This window comes from Phaseolus vulgaris, chromosome 7 (assembly GCF_051622355.1).
Source record: "Phaseolus vulgaris cultivar YP4 chromosome 7, ASM5162235v1, whole genome shotgun sequence".
NCBI lineage: Eukaryota > Viridiplantae > Streptophyta > Magnoliopsida > Fabales > Fabaceae > Phaseolus > Phaseolus vulgaris.
This window is the reverse complement of record NC_143504.1, coordinates 5,952,787-5,966,855: the sequence shown is the minus strand read 5'-3', so window position 1 is coordinate 5,966,855 and position 14,069 is coordinate 5,952,787. Positions and strand designations below refer to the sequence as shown.

At 34.8% G+C, this 14,069-nt stretch overlaps 3 protein-coding genes across 3 annotated transcripts; 1 reads left to right on the top strand and 2 right to left on the bottom strand.

The window, feature by feature from the left end:
- Nucleotides 1–507: 507 nt before the first annotated feature.
- Nucleotides 508–1,914, bottom strand: LOC137829604 (hydroxyproline-rich glycoprotein family protein). Its single transcript, XM_068636450.2, has 2 exons — nucleotides 1,085–1,914; nucleotides 508–860 (listed from the first exon to the last, which is right to left on the bottom strand). The coding sequence occupies exons 1-2, from the start codon at nucleotides 1,877–1,879 to the stop codon at nucleotides 753–755; spliced, it is 903 nt and encodes a 300-aa protein (XP_068492551.1). The 5' UTR covers nucleotides 1,880–1,914; the 3' UTR covers nucleotides 508–752.
- Nucleotides 1,915–6,258: 4,344 nt separating this feature from the next.
- Nucleotides 6,259–8,838, top strand: MED31 (SOH1 family protein). Its single transcript, XM_068638269.2, has 5 exons — nucleotides 6,259–6,494; nucleotides 6,755–6,852; nucleotides 7,505–7,601; nucleotides 7,797–7,875; nucleotides 8,278–8,838. Exons 1-5 carry the CDS (start codon nucleotides 6,445–6,447, stop codon nucleotides 8,575–8,577), a joined length of 624 nt encoding a protein of 207 aa, XP_068494370.1. The 5' UTR covers nucleotides 6,259–6,444; the 3' UTR covers nucleotides 8,578–8,838.
- A 1,635-nt stretch (nucleotides 8,839–10,473) lies between these two features.
- Nucleotides 10,474–14,069, bottom strand: APS1 (ATP sulfurylase 1). The gene is made up of 5 exons (XM_068638268.2): nucleotides 13,448–14,069; nucleotides 11,515–11,920; nucleotides 11,149–11,409; nucleotides 10,960–11,046; nucleotides 10,474–10,871 (listed from the first exon to the last, which is right to left on the bottom strand). Exons 1-5 carry the CDS (start codon nucleotides 13,951–13,953, stop codon nucleotides 10,734–10,736), a joined length of 1,398 nt encoding a protein of 465 aa, XP_068494369.1. The 5' UTR covers nucleotides 13,954–14,069; the 3' UTR covers nucleotides 10,474–10,733.

Here is a 14,069-nt window from a genome sequence, read left to right as displayed (position 1 = left end):
TATACAAATAGATGAACATGCTATAATTTTACTTTTCCTTCCTTTTTTTTTATAACTTTTATACTATTCATCAATATTCTACACTTTCTCTATTTTTTAAGAAAAAGAATTCCCTCTCTATTGTCAACTGCTTACACCAATAAAAAAAAATTAGTGTACCCTCATAAATTTTCTATAGCATTTCTCTAGTTTTTATTGAAGTACCAAGAGAATTGTTGAAAACAGTGGACTTTGCTTTTGAAACTTAATTATTTTCATGTAAATTAACTAGCGTTGTTATTGGGCCATTTTCAAAATTATGTGATACAGTATATACAATTCTTTAAGTGTTTTTATACCGTTTTCTAATTGAAATTAGAATTTCATCTCTCTAACTTGTGCAGTTTTTTTAACTACCTTTATTGAGACACCTGAGTTATTTTTAAATGTAAGCCTTAATTTGGAGAGATTATCAATTTGATGACACAAAAACTAATTTGTTGAAGAAGAATGTACACACAGCCATAATAGTAAGTATCACAGTGGCTATCTTTTTGAAAAAGACCAGTGAGTATATATTACAGTGAAAAACTATAATCTTTCACAATCCACTTTCCACATTCTTAACAAATAGACCCATAAATTGCAAGAAACTTGACATAGTAAATTAAAAGAGGGTGATTTAAAATCAATTTGCAGATAGGCATTTTTTTATGGAGCAGTGTTTTTGGTACTTCTCTTCTTGATATTTCCTTCTACAGAATTGATTCTGTCTATATCAGTTTATGTCTGGGGAAGTACTTTCTCTTCAGCAGCCCCTCAATCATTTTGCTATTGGTTACAATCGAGAAACATCCAAAAGCTTGCTGTCTTGTGATTTTCTGCACAATATTGACATGCAAAGAAGACAGCTTCACTTAAACTTCTGTTCAATATCATTACCATGCATGTGACAATTTATCCTCATTTGAAAGAGAAAATCAAATCTACACATGCATTATAAAGTATAGTTTCTATGTTATTATAAAAGTTATAACAAATGCCATATACTATTTAATCATTTAATTATAGATGTTAAAAATTGTCCCAAATGTTATGTTATTACCTTTGGCAGATCCCATTTTTTCATTTGAACTGCTTTCCTTCTGCAGCTTCTTCTCCGACTCATCATAATTAGCTCTCCGAGTGTTGGTGGCCTCCTTATCATGTCACTGGCAATATCTACATGATCAAAATCTTTGGCTCCTACTTCATGTGTACTTGAAGTTTCTTTTTGCAAGTTCTCATCCCTTTCAAGGAAGCCAGACTGAGGTGCATACAGAGGAAACAGGCTCTCAAGGAAAGTAGCACCAATTGGACTTGACCTGCCAGTTGCATAGCTGCTTATGCTGCTATCTGTCTCTGAGGAAGCTGGAGAGGAGGGGGTTTCTGCCAGTGGAATGGCACTGGAAACTTTTGCTGATGGTACAAGACAATTTGCAAGTAGTGAGGGAACCAAACCAAATGACTCGTCTGCATCAAATGTAAAAGCTTCAAGGTCTAAGCTAGTTATGCTTTCACTGTCATAACTGCAGCTTCCTTTGTCTTTGTCATCATGGCCAAAGTTGCATGCAACAGAAAAACCTGAAGATGATGCTATATGAATTAGTGTTTTCTCGGGTTTTGGAAGCACAGGATCAACTGACACATCTGAGAAATTGGGAAGGGGTTTTCCTGGTTTTTCTTCCCAAACAAATGGAACTGAGGCAATTAGCTTGAGAGGAGTTTGAGGGAAGTGGCCTAGTGAAGAGACTTCTGCCTCTGCCTTCCAATCTTTCTTAGGAATTCCTGGCTTCACTTCCCATATGAAAGGAACTGCAGGTGGTTCCCTAACATGTTTTTTCTTTGCTGTTGCATTCATTTTTCATTGCTTTGGTGCATTTTTGCAGTAAAGTCCATTTTATAGTGGTAATCTCTGAATATATAGGAGTGGTTTAATACCAACTTTTGTTAACTGTACCATTTTGTTTTCTAAGAGATTAGGCATACCTACTCTCTCTTCAAAACCTTCTTACTATGTACCAAGTTGACTTGGAATATTGCTTGCCAAACTTTAGGATCCACAGGGTCATGGGGCAATTTTTATATTACCTATGAAACCCTAAACCCTAAAAAAAAATAAAATGATTTTAAGGTATAATGATAGAAAAAAAACTTACATTAAGTGTGTGTTTGCTTTTGGGGTGATGGAAGTTGAGGGTGAAGGTGAATGTGTGTCACCCTTGTTTGTTTCTATGAGAGAGAGGGGTAAGTTGAGGGTGAGAGTGAGTGAAAAGTTGAGGGTATTTAGGATTATGAGAGAGAAATGGAATGAAAAGACCATAATGCCTTTCATACAATAATATTAATAATGGAAATTATTATTATTAATAATTTTGTGTATATATATAATATAATATAATTTAAAAAATCATAAATAATATTAAAATTATTTAAATAAAATAACTTAAGTAAAAAAATTAATTTAAATTAATAAAATGAAAAATAATAAAATTATACTTACATTTAAAATTATATTTAATTATTTCTTTGAATTTTTCATTTTATTTATTTATTTATAAATGAAACTTTAAATTATTTTAATTAACTAAAATATGTACAAAATTAATAATTTTTTTTTATATATAAGGGTAAATTTGTAATCTTACAATTTACACTATTCAAAATAATTTAAAATACTCTTACAACCATCACATCACTCACGTATCTCAATAAACTTTCTTCCCACATCCACTCTAACCTATCTTAATCCAAATACACTAATTTTTTTCACACTTTCTTCTCACACTCTCACTCTTCCACACCCTCAACTTTGAACTCCTTAATCCAAACAAAGCCTAAATTACTTAAGGAATGATTAGGCTTAAATTGTTTTAATGTTCTGTCATGGTATAACACTGCTCAGGTGTTACAACCTTCCCTTACCTTTACTAACAGATAGAATGAACTAATCTTAAGAACATTATTGTTAAGCGATTTGAAATCAAATCTTCTTTCACACCACTACGAATACGAAAATATTGACAATGCTGAATAATTTTTTCGAGATAAATTCAAAATAATATTTATCTTATGTCTTGATTTTCATTGAAAACCTTTTTTTTTAATTACATGATATCAAACTAAATATTTATGTTGATAATCACTAATATATATATATATATATATATATATGTATCATGTTCTTTTTTTTAAATATAACGAAATATACAACACTAAATTCTTGGAGTTAGATAGAACAGAACAGGATTGAAATACTTAGTATGCCTTGAATTGAAGGAAACCATGCCTCTCATTTAACATGTTGTACGTCTCTACTTATTTATTTGGTGATTAATTCATGAATTATCCATTTTTTAAACTTGTTTATTTTTATTATTTTTAAATTTTAGTAGGTCAATCGAATCCACGGAATCAAGTAGTTCTGTCCAATATTGAAATGGGATGAATCTAATCCATTTTAGGCAAATTCTCCTTGCACCATATCATATCATTTTTAACGGACACCCAATCACACACCCAATAGGAAAAGTTCAATCAATGAATATGAAAATATCTTAAAAATCTACCCTTAATGAATATGAAAATATCTTAAAATGTGATAGGCACCCAATCCTATTTTTCTTCTTCTTCTTCTTCTTGTTCATTTGTGTTTGAAGCAGCAGTCGCAACCATCGTCTCCCTTGGTTTCCTTCACCAGCAGTGAGCTTCATCATCGCAGGTAGAGCAGCAGCCGCCACCGTCAGCTTCTGAAGTCGAAGAAGGAACCATCGTCGGAGAAAGATACTCTGTCATGCCTACCGGATATTTTTATTCGTAATTCATTATTGAGTTTCGCACTTTTTTATCCGTAGTTTACTATTGCATTCTGAATATTTTTATCTGCAATTCAGGACTGGATTCTGGATATTTTTATCCGCAGTTGGGCACTTGGCTTCCGGATATTTTTATCCGCAGTTGTGGAAGAATGGCCTCCGGATATTTTTATCCGCAAGAGGCATTTGACTTGTGGATAATTTGTTCCATAGTGTTGTTGTTGTTCTGCGGATATGGTTATCCGTATTAGTGTTAGGTAGTTTAGGGCACTTGGCTTCTATGGAATTTTTCATTTGTTTTTTTATACTATATGTGTTATAATTTTTTATATATGTTGGATTGAATGTTATTTTGTTATATATGTTGTAAGATGGTTCAGACTAGAGGTGGAGGTAGTTCTAGAAGATGGTGCGAACTAAAGCTTCACACAACAATGAACTTCCTCTACCTCAGCATACAATATTTTTCAAAGTGAAGAAGAAAAGGGCATGATGGGATTTTAAAAAATTCGTCGGGTGCCAGTCACAATTGATCGGGTGCAGGAAGCAATTGCCTCCATTTTATTGAATTGATTTTATTCATTTTGCACCCAATCAATCTAGATTGGTACCCAACTCTGTATGCGAAAATATTAAAATGTCCTTAATTAATGAAATTAAAATTAGATTAAGTGAAATTTGTACCTAATCACAACACCCAACCCCTTTCGTTTTTGCAGGCAATATAGCAGCCGCTACTGCCTCTTTCGTTTTCGCACTCAATCCAACAATCACCGTCGTTTTCCCATTCTTTCGTTCACATTTCTCCTCTGACGCAGTGAAAGCTTCACTTGAACAGCCCTTCAACGAACACAAACATAGGAGCAAAGGACGTCCATTGTTGTGGTCACTGAGGCATCGAGGAAGTTTGACAGCGACAGAGAATGAAGCCACCGGAGAAGACAAGTTGAGTTTTAACATGTCCTGTGCGTTCTGGATACTTTTATGCGAAAGTGATTTTTGACTTCCAAATTTTCTTATCCAGAAGTGATTTATGTGCGCGAATGGCTTTATCCAGAAGGTTGTGGGTATACTTCCGCATCCCCATATCCGAAACACATTTAACTCTTCTGGATATGTACATCCAGAATGCAGAACGCTATTCTGGATGATGATATCTGTAAGCCATTTTCCTTCTACGGACATGGGCGTCCGGAAGCTTCAACTGCAAATGTTAACGAAGACAAGGGCAAAATGGGGTTTTAAAAAGTTTGTCGGGTGCAGGAACCAATTGATTGGGTGCAGGAAGTAATTTCCTTTGCCATTTGTATTTACTTAGCCGTTATTTCTCCTCCATCAATTTTCAACAAAAAGAAGAGATAATATGGGCTGATAGTTGAGGCCCATAATATGTTACTTGGACGGAGCACGGTCCAATTTTAGGAGTTTTTAAGGATTATTGCTTTTTGCACCTGAGTTTTTCTTACTGCACCTCCAACATAATTTCATGGGACAATTTTGTTGTGCAATTGCTTCCTGCACCCTATCTTTTTGAACCTGCTGCATCAGATGCCTTATGTGAAATGACAATTTTTATTTTAGTTTTTAAATAAGATAGAGGCATGAATCAAAATACATTCCAAATTTAATATTATGAAATAAATTTTTGGATTTGGATTTCAAAAACACTTTTCTGGATTCTAGAATTTTCCAGATTTTATTTTCTGAAAAAAATTTGGGAAATGTATTTTTTTTATTCTAGAACTTTTTTTTCGAGATTTTAATTTTTCAAATTTATTCCATAAATTTAGTTTGGATTTTATTTTTCAACATGTATTTTTTAATTCCAAAATTTCAATTTCAGAATGAATGATAATTTTAGAAATTCGAAAGTTAATTGGGTGGAGCTTAGAAATCATCTGGTGCAGGAAGTTTAGGCCATTTTGTTGCATTTAAAATGGGCCACTGTGAAGCCCATTATTAAAAAATGAAGGGTTTCATCTTTCAGAACCCCGATAAATATATTGCGGAAAAAAAAGAGGTGCCCGAAAACGAACACTTAAATTGGAGGGTGATTGTAAATTGTTTCTTCCTATGATTTTATAGCTTCTTTTTGTCATTCCCATACTTAAAATAGTAAAATTAAATTTTATTTTATTAATATTTTTTATTTTGAAATAAGTTATATGAAAAAACTCTAAATTATAAAATTTACAAGATATTTTTAAATCTGAAAATATTTTCTAAATTCTATCATTAATAATATATATATTTTTTATAAAAAAAATAGGTTGTAAATTATCAAATATATGTTTAAATTTAAAAATACTTTCTAAATTTTACAATCTAAAATATGTAAATAAAAAAAAAATCTAAATTGTAGAATTAAAAAAAAAACACCTTTACAGTTTGAAATGTATATTTTTAAGGATAAAATTGTCTTTTCATCAAACTATGTGTTGCGGCCAGAAGTTATGGAGTTCTAATTCACTAACGATGGTACATCGAATTCATAGATTTGGGTCTGTTTTTTATTCGAAGGCGAGAGCAAGGTCGTATTGCAGTCCTAACCCCACCAGATTTCGTGTTTCATACTCTCTGTTGGTTTTGCAGCTAAGAGAGTACCGATTCCATGGCCTCTAAAAACGAAAGCGATAATTCAACCGATACTTCTCCATCATCGTAAGCTAAATTTTCCATCTTTTTGCTTGCTTTACACCACATTATCATACCCCAACATGCTTGGATTGGTGATAATCAAAGGGCTTTTGTCTTCTGTTTTATTTGAAGTGTCCCTATTTTAAGGGCTTCTCTTATTCTCCAAATTCTGTTTTTTTATCTTGGTATTGGTGATTTTTTTCTTTTATGAAAAAAGGTGTGATTTTGGGTTCAGTGACATATGTTCAGCTAATAATGGCTGTTGGTGGTTTTTTTTTTGTCAGGCCAAAGAACATATACAAAGATCCAGATGATGGGCGGCAACGGTTTTTGCTTGAATTGGAGTTTGTTCAGTGCCTTGCTAATCCTACCTACATCCACTGTATGATTTACTCTTCACTTCATTTGTATGCTTTGATTGTTTGGACTTCATTGAACAATAGTTCATGGGTCTAGCTTAGTTAGTGAGTTGTGTAAATCAACACGTGTTTAATTTCTACGGATGAAAAAATTGTTTAGTTGGAAAGTTAGAAACAAGTTGTGAAAAATGGATGTTGCAAGTAGTTGGGAATTCTTTGATACATACAACACAGCTTATTTATGACAAGATTAGGCAATTTGGCTTCTATTCTGCATAAAATAGTTTGTTGGGGGATAAGATTTTGAATTGTTGTCATGGTTGGGTTTCATTGTGATTCTTGATATTGTGGAAACTTGCATACAGATGCAGCTGACGGAGCCACATTGTGATACCTAAAATCCTTGATGTTGTGGCCACAATTGTGGTTGCCATCCCTTTTCAAAATCTGACAGAAATATGTTTGAGGATTTGAGAGCTTTCTTCACTGATGTTTTCTTTTATCTTTGTTGTTTTGTGTTTTGCCTTTATTTTAGGAGAATTCCTTATTCTCCTAACTCTGTAATTTCTACTGTCCTTATCAAATTTCTTTTTCACATTTTTTAAAAAGCGGCATGTTTGGTCTTTTGTGTGTGTGATTTTACCTTATTCTTATATCTGTTGCTCTTTTGAACAGATTTGGCTCAGAATCGATATTTTGAGGATGAAGCATTCATTGGATACTTAAAGTATCTTCAATATTGGCAGCGCCCTGAATATATTAAATTTATTATGTAAGAATTATCTTCAAATAAGGGATTATGTAATGCAAATCTACTTAAGCCATTCAGTTGTAAATTTTAGTCTACGAGGAATACATGGAATTGTGTCACCTTTTACTATTTTGTGCCCACCCTTACTTCAGCAATGTTTTGCTCTGACCTTAGCTGGGTTGCTATCCTGATTTAGTCATGTTCTATGAATGCTAGGTATCCTCACTGTCTTTATTTTCTTGAGCTGCTTCAGAATGCAAATTTTCGCAATGCAATGGCACATCCTACCAATAAGGTACATGGCAGTATCTGTTTTCCCTCGTATAAACTCATGCTTTCTCCTGGACTTCATGTGAGATTGCTCCTGTCTGAAGTTACGCCATTCTCTCATTCTTTAAGAATACATTCCTCCTTTGGTACTGCTTTTTGGACTCAAACATAAGCAAAATAATTTAATTTACATTGAATAAGATTGGTAGATAAGTTCACGATTCCATAAAATAAACAGGTATATTTTCTAAATTGCCCCCATTCATATATATTGGAGATGAATCTTAGAGGTATTTTTGAGAAAATAACATCGAATAAGGTTGAGTTAGTTGGAATTTGTTTATATTTATGTCCACCAATCGTTGCCTTTTTCTGCTTATATTTGAGGCCAAAGAGAATAACAATTTTGCTTGTCTCTGTATTTTAGGAGTTGGCACATAGACAACAATTCTACTTCTGGAAGAACTATAGGAACAATCGGCTAAAACACATTTTACCAAGATCACTTCCTGAACCTAGTGCCACATCTGCAGTTCCTGCTCCCGTTTCAACTACAACTCAGGCACCTGTATCTGCACTGCCACCAGTACCTGCTACAAGTGTTGCTGTGACATCAACACCTGCTCAAGCTCCTTCTCCTATGCCATATGGTATGCCCCCTGGCTCTGGTCTAGCTAAAAATGACATGAGGAATCCTACAGTTGACAATAGAAGGAAGAGAAAGTGAGTGTTTAATGCCTCATGTAAATTGATTATAAAAACAATTCAATGTGGTTGGATAAGGCAATCAGTTTGTTACTTCCTGCTTAGTTGAGAGATGGAAGTGGGGACAATGATAGAGCATAGTTTTTATGCAAATTATTTTTGTTGTTGTCATTAAAAATTAGTAATGTTCAGTTGGGTCGACAAGTTCTTATTGAAAATCCATATGCAGTTAGTTAGTCAAAACTCATTATTTTTATAAAAATGATTTTCAATTGGCATACTACCTTTGATGGTATCTACTTAAATTTCTTTTGTTATTGTGAACAAAAGGAGTAGAAAGACAGATGGTGAGTGTTTACAGATAATAAATCTTTGGCTCATAGCGTTCAATGAAGTAGATCCCACCTACTTCTTGAAACACTTTTCTGCTCCCCTTCAGTCTCTGAATACCTTGTACCCTTCTTGAGGATTTTCATTGACTATTCCATAGCTAATTTGGAAATTTTGGGGTCATCAGAACGGGAAAGGAGTTTCCTAGCCTTGTCATTGCTTCTCATATTTGATGGCTACCTATTATCTTCATGTGCATATACCAAGACAGCTGCAATAGGGGCAGTAATGGTTAGAATTTCGTACAATATGGAAATCGAGTTCAATTGGTGTGGTTGGAAATTTTACAAGCCATTGTTTGTAGCTGCAAACACCTTAGTTTGGGACGTGGGGGTGTTAGGGAGATTTCCTTGTCCGTGGTATACTGTCATTGATAGCTGAGTAAATTTGGAGAGACAGAAAATTAAAACTTATTCTGAAGTAACTATTTTTGGCCACAGTATTCCATCTTTTGGTGACAGTCTGAAGTAAACTTCTATATTCATAATTAGTAACGCTCTTAATATTAAAAGAATTTTGACGTTCTTTAAATGAGATTTCTGTATGCTTATTATTTACTTAGTTCTATCCTATGCATTTTCTTTTTGGTTTTCAGAAAATTTTCCTTGAAAGCAATTCCAATATGTTCAGGATTGTGACTTGATGAGCTTCGTATATAGTTGCCAAATAATAAAGGATAACAATATTTGCACAATAACGCTCTGGTGTGCTTTACATTTGTTCTCCTAGTAAGTGGCATGTGAACATATGCAGAGATTTTGTTACGTGAATTAATACACTTTTACTTTTCCATTCTTGTTTTTTGTAGTAACTTTTCCATCTTGTTTTCGAAAAATATCCCAGTCGTCAACTGCATGTTTAAGTAATCGTAGCATCCAGTGACAAGCATCACCGGAAGTATGGCAACAATTTATTTAATAAATATTAAGGTTAAATATGTTTTTTATCCTTATATTATAATTTGAAATTTTGATTTTTTTATAGTGTACATTTTAGATCTCATTACCAGTATTATAACATTCACCTCAACAATCAGGGTTGAGTAAGAAATATTTTAACATCTTGTTACATCCTTAAAATCTGTTTTTAACACATGAAAAAAAAAATTGAAAAAGAAAATTGGTAAAATATAGGGACGAAATAAATATTTAACCCTAAATCTTACCATTGTATAGTATATGATTTTACAAATTCTTATGAGATTCCTATGAGAGTAAATATATACATTTAAGGGATACAAAACTAAAATATTTAATATATGTTTTGCAATTTTGGAAGAAATAATGGGTGTAGATTTCGACCCAACTCCGCCACTGGCGTGCATGTAGAACGTAGTTGTAATAATGTGATTATACAAGTGACACCTAAGAACTGTTCCCCAGCAGTAGAGGTAATGATAATGACTAACTATCATGGAACAATGTTATGAGTGTAATATTATCAATTTTATGAGTGAAGTGAGTTTTAAATTGATTTATAGGACTACACGACGAAAGGAATGATTAAATAAAGTGTAGAAAACGAAAACTATCAAACCAAATCCAAAGCACAACCAGATTATATTACAAAGTTGGCATGCTCAATTGCACTGCAAGTGCAAAGGGCAACAGTAAATGCCATACATACAGAGAGAGGCAATTTGTCTGTGCCTGTGCCTCTCCAAAGTTTTCATTATTATTATTAGAGATTGGGCCAGAGGATCCTTGAGGAATATGTCTTTTAACAGGAGAATACGTAAGCTTAAGGTTTCTCCAAATCATGAAATATACATTTAATTATGATACAACATTAAGCTGGAACAGCTTCTGGCACTTTGCCGTTGCTTGAGGGTAACAAGCTATCATAATAATCAACCAGCACCTTCCATCCACCAGGGCACATAAATCCATCTGGAGGACTTTCTTTATTCCTTGCAAGTGTCCGCATCTGAAAAATGCAAGTAACGCTTGTTAAGATACTTACCAATATGCAAGAACATGTACTCCAAGGTTTTGTGTTCAGAGACTACACATACCTTTGTGCCTGAGATGAACAGGAAGTCCTGAGGCCTTGAAGGGTCAAAGAATGCCATTTTACCCTGAGTCTTGTCATATGCAGCAACCTGCAAAAGAATGAAAATGGTCATCACCACATATATCGAAGAGGCCTAAGTGAACTTCACTTCACTCAATATTAAAGAAAGCAAATTCTCAATCTCAATTACCCTGAAAGGAAGAATGTTTAGTCTTTCTAGTCCTGGTGCCATGCTCAAGACTTTCTTCCCATGATCAGCGTCATACAGATCTCTTTTCTCAACTGGATGGCTCATGCCTGCAGGGTCACGACCAACGATGTAGAAGTTAGCCCCTGCATTTATCCTAGCCTTTGCATGCCACTGCACCTCTGTGGGTCCAGCATAGTGCATGGGAGAAGGGAATATGGATACCACAGTTGTCTCTGGATCAAGAACACCATCCTCGAGAACCTAAAGAAAGAACAAATTGATACAAGTGAGTTTTTCTGTTGAAAAAACAATGCTAATTAGGAAGACAATAAAGCCACACTAGTTAGGAGGGAGACGTAAACACACCTTTTCATGTTGTTTCATTCTCCAATCAAGTGGGACATCATCAGCTTTGGTATAGCCACCAAGTGGATGAAGCAAGAGAACAGGATTCTTATAGCCCATCTCAAGAAGCCGCCTTCGGGTGTCGGTCATTAGCAAAGCATGGCCATTGTGAACAGGATTCCGGAGCTGGAAGGCAAATACAGCATCAGCATTGCGCCTTGTGAACTCCGAACGAAGTTCTGCAGGGGACAGTCGAAAATGATCAAGTCCGTCATTGTACTTGATGGGTTCAATGACCTCTAGGTCACCCCCAATCAACCAATTTCCAGCATTGGTTATTGTTTGTTCAACATAAGGTAGGCCAGAGGCAGTGGTTCCCCAAGTTCGGGCTATTCTTTCTTCTTTAGGGTGCTTATAAATTTCAATACTGAAATAACCAAAAGAAAAATGTAAGTCATAAGAATGGATGATAATAAAACAGTTAAAAAGAAAGAATGTAGAATAAATAAAAAAAGCACACAACAGATATTACTAACATGTGCACATATAAAGCTGTTCAAAAAATCAACTTCAACTGTAATAGCAGACCAAATTATGCAGGCAATGATTGTGTTATTGACGTTTGACAAATTCTACGTGTAATGATATTCAAAATACAGGCCTCTAGCACTGTGTCAAACCATATTATCTCAGGTTTCGTATCAATGTTAACTTGAATATTTGAATTATGTACATGTTTTTGGACAACATTGTCTTAATACGGGTCAAATGGATAAGGCACACAAACTTCAGTGTCCAGGAACCTATACCAACATGCCTTCAAACCTAAGAAGCGTGAATAAATCTATTAATCCGGGGATATTTTTGGATCAAGAATGTCAAAATACAATCTGCTGTCGTGTATTCTGGGACCACAGAAAGGAAAAAAATCCACAAAGCCGTATTCATATGTCCGTACAAGCATTATATGTATTGAATATTTTTTTGTTACGGCAAACTATTGAAATTTTCATATCCTCGACTAGATCGCCTTACGTTAACTTTTCCAATAGAAGTCACCAAGTTGAAAGCAGAATAACCTCAATAAGATTGGATTGACATGAATAAAAATAATGATGAAAATATCAACAAAATGGAGACAACGACAGTAGTGGAAATGGTCTCAAATTCCACTACGGCAATGTACAAGTGATTGATTATTCAACCAATAGCATCACAAAACAAAAAGAACAGGAATTGACCAAAGAAACAAAAAACATATACGGAAATCCTAATCCCCAGCATAGTCGTTCCCAATTTTCGCATCTCCCCCTTTCCCAGTATTAATCAAATTCAATTGCACATAAAAACTTCAGTTGTCAATAGTTGAACAATTAAACTGCACATAACTCAAGAAACAAATCAGACCTACATATATCAGAAGCGCACAACAACATACCATTGTATCACAAGCAAATTTTTTGCACCACTAGTGTACCTACTCTCTTCACAGTTAATACTCCTAATCTCATATTTTTCTAATATCATTGTAATAATAATAATAATAATAAGGGTATGATTCCCATAAACTCAAATAATCCATCAGAAATAACTCTGAGGAGGACTCAATAGGACTTATAAAACAGTGATATAGAAGTCAACAAACTTACCAGACCATACATGACAATGACAATTTCTGATCGAATAGCAGTGTATCAAATATATCAAATCACGTAAGTATATTCTAATTAAATGAAAAATATATAAAAAAAAACCACCATCTTCCCCGCCTCTCCAATCTCATAAAAGAAAATAAAACCTACTTGATTATTGATGAACTACGCAAAAGAAGAAAAATTGAAACCACACAGCTCAAGGCACAAAAACAAGCTAATTGAACATGAAATCAACGCATAATATAACAAACACATAAAAAAAAAAAGCAATACGAGAGGGAGATGTGTGAGTGTCTTACTCATTAAGAATGGCAACGGGGTCTCCTTTGGAATCGAAAAGAGCAACTCTTTTGTTATCCCCGATCCGATGCTTCTGCGCATCATCGATGGCGAGGACGATAGGCACCGACATGTTGACGACAGAGCCATCGCCGAGTCGGAGCGAGTTGAAATGAAGCGTTTGGAGGAACTCGGCTTCCTTCATGAAGCCTTTGAGGGGTGTGGCCCATCCTTCACTGAGGACATGAACCCACTGCAAGTCGATTCTCGAAAGCTTGATCCTTGGCAAGGACAGCGCCTCACCCTTCTTCAAATCTCTCTCCGAATCTCTCACCACAAGCTCAACCAGCTTCCCTCCGTCAGGTTCGATCAACCCGCTCGAAACACGCAACCCCACTTGCCTCCTCGCCCTGAAACTCACACAGGCATTGACTTTCGGGGCAGCGGCGAAATGGGTGTCGAAGGTTTTGGAGAGAGAGTGGGAGGGGAAGGAGGTTTGGGTGAAAAAAGTGGCCATGGACGCCATTGAAGTGAGTGGTGTTGTGTCGGGGACCCTTATGAGAATGTGCTTTATAAAATAATAAAGGAGGAGTTAGTGGAGATGGAGGGGCAAAAGGGTAATTGAAGGAGGCCCCAAATTGT

Bases quoted from the DNA above. Each gene is read 5' to 3' on its own strand.
- MED31 (XM_068638269.2), top strand. From the start codon at position 6,445: ATGGCCTCTAAAAACGAAAGCGATAATTCAACCGATACTTCTCCATCA. The intron at 6,853-7,504 runs GTATGATTTACT...TCTTTTGAACAG, and splicing joins TAATCCTACCTACATCCACT to ATTTGGCTCAGAATCGATAT. The intron at 7,876-8,277 runs GTACATGGCAGT...TCTGTATTTTAG, and splicing joins TGGCACATCCTACCAATAAG to GAGTTGGCACATAGACAACA.
- APS1 (XM_068638268.2), bottom strand. From the start codon at position 13,953: ATGGCGTCCATGGCCACTTTTTTCACCCAAACCTCCTTCCCCTCCCAC. The intron at 11,410-11,514 runs GTGTGTTTACGT...TTCTTTCTTTAG, and splicing joins GAATGAAACAACATGAAAAG to GTTCTCGAGGATGGTGTTCT. The intron at 11,047-11,148 runs GTAATTGAGATT...ATTCTTTTGCAG, and splicing joins TAAACATTCTTCCTTTCAGG to GTTGCTGCATATGACAAGAC.
- LOC137829604 (XM_068636450.2), bottom strand. From the start codon at position 1,879: ATGAATGCAACAGCAAAGAAAAAACATGTTAGGGAACCACCTGCAGTT. The intron at 861-1,084 runs GTAATAACATAA...AATATTGTGCAG, and splicing joins AAAAATGGGATCTGCCAAAG to AAAATCACAAGACAGCAAGC.